General features: G+C 39.9%; 1 protein-coding gene across 1 annotated transcript in view; it reads right to left on the bottom strand.

Annotated features, from left to right (window-relative positions):
- Positions 1 to 3,900: 3,900 nt before the first annotated feature.
- FSTL1 (follistatin like 1) overlaps positions 3,901 to 8,587 on the bottom strand; it is a 55,483-nt gene continuing 50,796 nt past the window's right edge. Inside the window, exon 11 of the mRNA XM_033211104.1 lies at positions 3,901 to 6,610. Within this exon, the coding sequence (XP_033066995.1) occupies positions 6,566 to 6,610 (45 nt within the window). The 3' untranslated portion in view covers positions 3,901 to 6,565. The remainder of the gene's footprint in view (positions 6,611 to 8,587) is intronic.

The raw sequence follows: 8,587 nt of genomic DNA, 5'->3' as shown, positions 1-8,587 counted from the left end.
AAAGTCAGCAGCTAAACTCGAGGAATGGTAGAGGTGGGGAGAGGAACAACAGAAAACTGTGATGAAAGTGTAGTGGATAGCAAAGTCTAATGACTTGATGTTTTAAACTGAAGGTTTGTAGAGGAAGGAGCAAAAAGGATCCAGTTTATTAAAGATGTTGTAAAGAAAATCACACCATTTGAAAGGGCTATGGAGGAAGTGTCCTCAGAGGGGAGCCAAGTTTCAGTTAGAAAACAAGAAGGTGAGGGAAATGTTAACAGAAGCTAAGAGTAGAAGGGATTTGTTGGTGATTAATAGCAAGTTCTAGAAGGCACAATGAAGGGTTTCAAATGTTAAATCTCTTCCACAACATGGGTTATAGTAAACAACTGCTGGTTTTGCTCGTTCTGTACCAGAATCTTGAAAGGACCTACTTGATGGGTAGCTATGTACACCAATGCATAAGTGATGGCATAGTTCAGGTTTTCGTAAAGGTATCTAATGAGGAATTTGTTTATTTTGAGAGTCTCGCTCTGTTGTCCAGGCTGGAGTGCAGTGGTGCGATCTCAGCTCACTGTTGATTGCTCAAGCAATTCTCCTGCCTCGGCCTCACAAGTGGCTGGGATTATGGGTGTGTGCCACCACGCCCAGCTCATCTTTGTATTTTTAGTAGAGATGGGGTTTTGCCATGTTGGCCAGGCTGGTCTTGAACTCCCAATCAAATGAGTTTTTGAGAATAATTGGGCACACATGCAGAAACAAGATCACCTGTAGTTTATCCTACTTGTTTTCAAATAACAATTTATAGAAGTTCCTATCTCACTCAGAGTAAAAGCCAGATTCCTTACATGGCCTATTAGGACCACAAGATATACCTTTCTCACCCCTCAGTCCCTTACCCTGCCTTGTCACTTCTTTGCCCTTGTATTCTGCTACTCTCTCCCTCATTCACTTCAGCCTGCCAAGCTGACACTCTTGCACTGGCTCTCTCTTGTCTGGAATGCTCTTGTTCAGATATCACACATCGAATTCCCTTGGCCTAGTCTTTTTCACTTTCTCAACGAGACCTGTCCTGACCACTATATTTAAAATGGGAAACTGAGACAAACTGAGACACTCCCTTACCCTTCACTCTCCTAGCCCCCCTCCTCTTGCTATACATGGTCCTTATCACCTAACATATCATAAGGTTTACTTATTTATTACATCTATTATCTAGCTCTCCCTGCTAGAATTTAAGCCCACAAAGTCAGAGATCATTATCTGTTTTCACTGGTCACAGGTAAGTCCGAACACTTAGAACACTTAGAAAATGCCTGAAACATAGTATAGACACAACAAATATTTGGTAAATGAACAATAAATGATATTGATCTCCATCTCTACTTTTTCCTTACAAAAGAGTTGAAAATCACCCTTAACCAATCATAGAATAGAATGCATCAAAGGACAGTTGAGGCCCAGTTTGGATCCCCTTCTATATTGTTCTCACTCCCTTAATTACAACCTTAGATTTAGCTTATATATTCCAAGACTGGCAACGACTGCATCATGCCATGTTCTGTCCTCCCCAAGTGGATATTTCTGCATTCTTTTTGAGGGCATCAGAGTTCTACGCTGGCCATTTTCTGTCCTTAAGCTTCAACAATAACACAGATTTTAAAGTTCTTTTGTCTTAAAGACAGAAAGGAAAAGATGTATAAATTGGGTTATATAAAGAGTGAAGTTTTCTACAAGGCAAAGCATCTCATAAAGTCAAAAGAAGAAAAACAAACTGAGAGAAAGTATTTGTCACATTCATGACAAAGGGCTAACGATATACTTATGGAGAACTATGACAAACCAATAAGAAAAAGACCAGCAACCATTAGAAAAACAAGCAAAGGAAATGAAAGAAAATGACAAGAACCAATTTTTCATGGGAAGAGATTTAATCTTACAAAAGGAATAATGAATATAAAAAATAAAACAAGGAGTTACCATTTTTCCTCTATCAGAGGCCAAAAATCTTGAAGGCATAATGTTTGCAAAAATGTAGGGAAATAGATATGCTCAGTTTATGTCCTTTCGGCAGGCATGCATACTGGTGCAACCTCTTTGACTTTATAGGCATCACAGGCAAATTTATAAATGGACACACCCTCTAAGAGGATGGTTTTATTCACTGTATTTTCCTTGATACAATTTGGATTTTTACCACGTACACATATTATTTTTTCAGTAAAAAAGTTAAATCATTAGAAAAACATTAATTCTCATTGACAGGAAGACCATCCTTCCTATTCGTACAGCAACATTTTACTTCCTATGTCACACCATGAAGCAGCCCCCAGCAGCAGTAGGCCAGAGTTGTTTTCATGTCCCACATCCCGGCTAGGATTATTCCAGGGCTCTGAGGGCATCTGCTTAGATCTATCTACACATTCATATTTTTTCCCTTCCTTCCTTCCCCTTATTTCAGAAATAATTCAAGAGGACTGATAACTTGATAAAGAAGTTCTAAAATAAAGTGGATCAAAGTAACATACTTCTTTGCACAATTCATAATATTAAATTTTGATGAAAGGAAACTTAACTTCTGAATTATGCTTAGTTTAGGTTATTTTAATAATGTTGCACTTCCTGAATACATACATACTATAACAGCAGAAAAAGTTTTCCCAGAACACAGTAGAAGGTTGGGAGTAGTTAGCCAAAATTTACAAGTGGTTGTGGACAAGGTACCCTTCAAACTGGGTTTAAGATTCCCTTCTGAGAATGAAAATTTGAAGAATCAAACTGTGACAAATGAGATCAGTAATCTGTAGCAATCACATAACAAAAAAGATTGCCTTTTAATGTTTGATTAGTATTTGGGTAATATCCCAAATCCAGTCAAAGTGATCCAGCTATAATTTTAGGATAGCAAAACTTCCACATGACTGAACTGAAGAAACCTTAAACCTCATCGACTATAATATGCTCTTTTGGGAGGCAGAATTATTGGGGGTGAAGAGTGCACGATACGTATGAAAATGGCAGGTTGGAAAGCAAGTATTAGTCATGTGTCCCCAAGATGGAGCAGAAGAGGTTTTAACCAGCCAACATTCAGCCCACTTGGAAATGTTTATCCCCATGGAATATGTGTATCAAGGAAGTGCCATTAAGGTTATTTAGCCTGTCCCTGGCAATGATTCCATATTCCCTGTACTAGTTTCCCATGTTTATTTGCCTTCTCACAGGCCACTGCAGTCAGCCTCACAGGATGCCATTTAGTCTCCTAAATCGTATGGGGGATTTAGGAGTCATTTAATTTAACATCTTCCCAATACAGGAATGCACCCTGCTATGGTTTGAATGTTTATGTCCCCCCAAAATTCATGTTAAAATTGAATCCCCCAAAGCAATGGTATTGAGAGGTGAGGCTCTTGGAAGATGATTAGGTCATCAAGTTTAACCCTCATGAATGGGATAAGTGCCCTTATAAAAGAGGCCTAAGGGAGTTTGTTCACCCTTTCCACCATGTGGGGATGAATCAAGAAGGTGCATTCTTTGAAGCAGACAAGCTTCAACAAGCCCTCATCAGACATTAAATCTGTTGGCACCTTGATCTTAGGCTTCCCAGCCTTCAGAACTGTGAGCAATACATTTCTGTTGTCTATAATTACCTAGTCTGAGGCATTTTGTTATAGCAACCTGAAGGGACTAAGACACTCTCTGACTTGTCATCACCTTCTACTCCAGACCCACTATCCATGATCCTTTCAAAGAAACTTGTTCTACCAGTCCCCAAGTAAACTTTCCATCCAAGCTGCAGGCCCAGGAGAAACTCTTCAGTCCTTTGTAAGGCTCCTGAAACTCCAATCCACTCTTAGGAAGTAAATGGGTAATGTTCTCACAACTTTATTTGGCCTTAATTGGGGGAAAGGAAACCAATAAAACTATCACTTTCATTTCTTTATTCATCAATAGTATCTGAAAAGAAAGAATCAGGAGTTACAAAAACAAGATAAATGCAATATGGAAGCCTACTAAATATAAATACAAGTTCACAAACACATATGCAACAGAAACTTGTTTAGATTGTTTCTTGAAGTTTGACTATTTAAAAACATAGGTGTAAAGGAAAGACATTCAGACTGGTCCACGTGGGCTTGTTAGCAGGCAAAGGAACCCTGCTTTCAAAAACTGAGAGTCCAGAGTCACGGCATGTGGGAAGGTTTCCATGGACACTGGATCTTAACAGATGCTATAGTGTTTACAAAACTACACACACAGAGAAAGCCCAAGGAAGCCTGCAGGCTAAGCCCTATGCCTTTAGAGGGCTGAAGGAACCAAACCTGATTTAATCCTGTTTGCTCCATGCAAAACTTTATGCAAGACTTCCCAGACTAGGCTATTTAGCAGCTTTCCATGAATGGTCCTCAGATCATGTGATTCTATGGCATAGACAACAGCTGCCCTATTTACACAGAAGCAGAGGAATGTGGATTTGCTCTTGGGAGCTCAATGTTGCAGGATAGAGTAGTCTTGGATGGTAACCACTGTTCTAAATATGACTAGTGAAGAGACACTGTGGTTTTTTGCTTTTAACAAACTGATACTCTTGCCCTCCTCCCATAGTGTCCAAGGGCTGGCAAAACTTTTGATTAAGGCATGCTGCTGTGAGTTCTCCAAGGCACTTGGACAGGGAGCTGCATTTCAGACTGAACAAGTGGAGTTTGAAGAGAGTTTTTAGATGGGATTGATACACAAAAGCTTAAAATGCTAAACAAAGTGGAATTTTCTCCTTTCAAATAAGAACAAGGAAAACTAGAAGGAATTCTATTTTTGGCACAACAGTTTCTCACAGTTGCTTGTGCATCACAACCTAAATAATTTCCTTCTGATGGTCTTTAATCTGCTTTCTACAAATGAGATCTTATGTCAAGGCTTTAATCTTTGGTATTCCAAATGCATCTTAAACAGGGTAGTGAGTGGGGTTAACTATCACAGAAGTCGAAAGACACAAGACTAACTGTAAATGACTGACCTCCCCAAGTCACAGTTTTAGGATTAAATCTCCATTTTCTTCCCCTTGTTGAATTAAAAACTTTCTTTTATCTTCATCTCTAAGGGAATGCTTTCTATTTCCAGCCAGAGGTTAAACATGAAATGCAAATATGAAGACAGAGTGGGGTGGTTCTCTTTCCCACTCTCTTCCTGCTTTATGCATGAGGACTCTATCACAGCACAACCTGTAGCGTCATCAGGCTGAGATCAAATGTGGTCATATTGTTTTTGGCCATCTGACATTTCTTGTTCTAACAACGAGATTTCATTTATTCTACAGAGAAGAAGAAAAAATCACAGGAACCTATCTCCCCTCTGGACCAATGATCAGAACCACAGAATTTGTAACTTATCAGATCAAAAGGCTAGTGCATTCTTACCAGCTCACTGAAGAAACTGAGGTCCAGAAAAAAGAAGAGACAGGGCCAACTCACTCTCCTAGTTAGTTGTAGGCCAATGAGCATATTGGTAGGCTGGGATATCCTAAGCCTGCTTGGCTGTACTTATCTCCATCCTTGGGAATACTGATTTGCCTGAACTTCGCAGAATAAATAAAAACAAATTAATGTTTGGATCTTGAAAGTTTTTTATGAAGATGCTTCCTCCCCTGGCTTCGGTCTAATGCACCCCTTGCTCCTCTGGCAGAGAGTGGACCGCTGGAAGCTGGGGGGCCAACTATGGGCTGCATCTAGTATGTGGCAGGGTGGGGGCATCCGGGTTATTTGAGCCCCTGCACCAGGAAGAACCCCAAACTCCTTCCACCTATGAAGTGGTGGGACTACTGAAAAATAATAAAAAAAGCTTAATACCTAGTCAAGAAAATAAAATATTAAAAAACAATAATATAATGATAATAATTCAAGAATAAAGTCAACTTGCAAAAAAAAAAAAAGTGTTTTACAGAGAAATAGCACCTTTGGTAAAAAGTATTTTTAAAATTTGGTTAGGTTGCCAAGGGCCTCAAAGTATACAAGTATCTGCATCATTTGGGTGTACTCTCCCAGAAACTCCATCTAAGTCTGAGGGACACTGGGTTAACTAGCAGGATGGCTATGTATCTAGAGGCAGTAATTGGGACCAAGAGATGTGTAGATGCTGGAGGTCTGTCATGCTGACGGCAATGGAAAGAGGCTGGAAGCAGAGAGCGTTCCTCTCTGTGGAACTTCCCAAACCTCTCCTCCAGGGACACCCTGCTAAGTTATCTCTGGCATTGTGTGCACTCCCTGTAACCTGCTGACAGATGCAGTAAACTCAAAGAGGTTCAGATTTGGGTTTGTTCCTCTTTCAATCGTGATGCAGTTTCCTTACTAAACGGCCCCAGAGCACTGTTTAGTTTCTCTTAAAGCACTCCTAGAAATGAAGGCTGTGGCCCTTCCCCTCCTAGCCAGCCACCTTCATCTCCTTTATTGCAAAACAAATAAACAAAATAAAACTCATTGCTATATAAGCAAATACTGGTGATTTGGCGACTGTAGCAGACACTCGTGTATACTGGACTCAGCGCTGAAGTGGAAGAGAAGATGCTGGGCTCCAGACACTATCCTGTGCCTCCTCATTAGATCTCTTTGGTGCTCACTCTCTTGGTCTTTTCAGCTGTTTCCTTTGAGATGTAAGAGAAAATAGGCGTCATGGAAATATTAAACAACTGTTGGCATTTATTCTTCAAGACTATATAGCATTGGCATTTACAAGCTTATGCTGAATTTCAGTTGTTTACTTCTCTGGCTCCTCCGTGGACAATGAACAACTTGAGAACAAAAACTATGGCCTATTCATGATATGGTCATGCAGGGGCTGTCTACTGAATTAAGCTGACTCCATTTGGACTCCTATGAAACAAGCAGATCAGACATTATGGTTCCCATTGTAAGAATGAAGAAAATGATGTTAAATGGAAATGCTACAAGATGTTCTGAATCCAACAAGTCCAAAGAAGTGTTAATTAAGTACAACAGGTTCTGGAGGCAGACTGCCTGAGCTTCAACGGGCTGTGCTACTTTTTGGGTGACCTTGGGCATATTGTGACTGTGTCTCAATGTCTTCAACTGCAAAACCACAGTAATAAAGTACCATCTCTTACAACAGTGCCTGGCACAAAATGGCCAATAAGGACATACGAAGATGCTCAACAACATCATTAATCATGTGGGAAATGCAAATCAAAACCACTTCACACCTGCTAGGACAGCTAAAATAAAAAATAACAATAACAAAACCATTGGTGAGTATGTGAAGAAATTGGAACTCTATGGTGAAGATGTACAATGGTGCAGTAGCTTTGGAAACCAATTTGGCCATTTCTCCAAAGGTTAAACATGGAGTCACCGTATGACCCAGCAATTCCACTCCTAGGTAAATACCCAAGAGAGCTGACAACATGTGTGCACACAAAAACTTGTGTGAAAATGTTCCTAACAGCTTTATTTATCAGAGCCCCCAAATTGAAACAACCTAAATATTCATTAAATGATGAATGGGTAACACAACATGTGGTATATCTATATAATGGAATGTTACTCAGCCATAAATAGGAAAAAAGTACTGATTCATACTGTAAGAATGAACCTTGAAAATATTATGCTAAGTCAAAGACAGAAAAGGCTATACTGTTGTATGATACCACTGTAATATATCCACAACAGGAAAATCTATAGTTAGAAAGTAGATTAGTGGTTGCAAAGGGCTGGAGGAAGATGAGAATGGAGGGTTACTTCTAATGGGTATGGGATTTCTTTCTGGGATAATGAAAATGTTCTGGAATTAAGACAGTAGTGAGATGACTGACAATCTTAGGAATATACACTTTAAAGGGGTGAATTTTATGCTATCTGAATCATATTTCAATTAAAGAAACAAATTTTTAAAAACCTGACAACAGTGACTGATATCTAGCAGACACTGCTGGTGTTCCATCCATAGCCCCTTTGTGTTTAATGTTTCGGTGTACACTGGCACGACTTCCTACCTATTGCCAGCACCTGCATCTCTGCCTGACGCCTTTCGCTGGCTGCTGTAGCCTACTCTGTCCACACACACTGGTAGGCCACAAATGCCAGGGAATTATTGTTTCCCAGTAGAAGCCCTCAGCCAGTGGCTGATGGGAGTTCTTGTAGAAACAGCCCAGCTTCATCCCGACTCAAGCACTGTTACTCCATTCCCAGAGATCCCCAAGAGCATTAAGAGCCACTTGTTAACAGTGGTAACATGCGTGAATACACACTCTTTATTACTTCCTTCCCTTCCTGGACTCATTTCCCAAATCTCCCCCGGTGTTTCCTGGCATTGCTTCCCAAATAAACTTATGTGTATTTGCATCCTTGCCTCAGTATCAGATCTGAGGGGACTCACATCAAACACAGAAACTTAAACATATTAGCTATTATAATTCACTCCGTACTGTCTGATAACTGCTCTATCCTAGACGAAAGTAATTCCTATGAAAGTTTTTTTCTCTTTCATGGGATTGAACTCATTTGGATACTCAAGACTGGTGAAATCTGAAAAAGCAAAAGTCTAGAAGCTTTTGCTTCTGCTTAAACAACTGACATGAGATTTCTATACTATCAGTAACAATGAC

The sequence above is a fragment of the Trachypithecus francoisi genome, unplaced genomic scaffold, assembly GCF_009764315.1.
Source record: "Trachypithecus francoisi isolate TF-2019V2 unplaced genomic scaffold, Tfra_2.0 Lachesis_group0, whole genome shotgun sequence".
Lineage (NCBI taxonomy): Eukaryota > Metazoa > Chordata > Mammalia > Primates > Cercopithecidae > Trachypithecus > Trachypithecus francoisi.
This window is presented reverse-complemented; position numbering and strand designations above follow the sequence as displayed.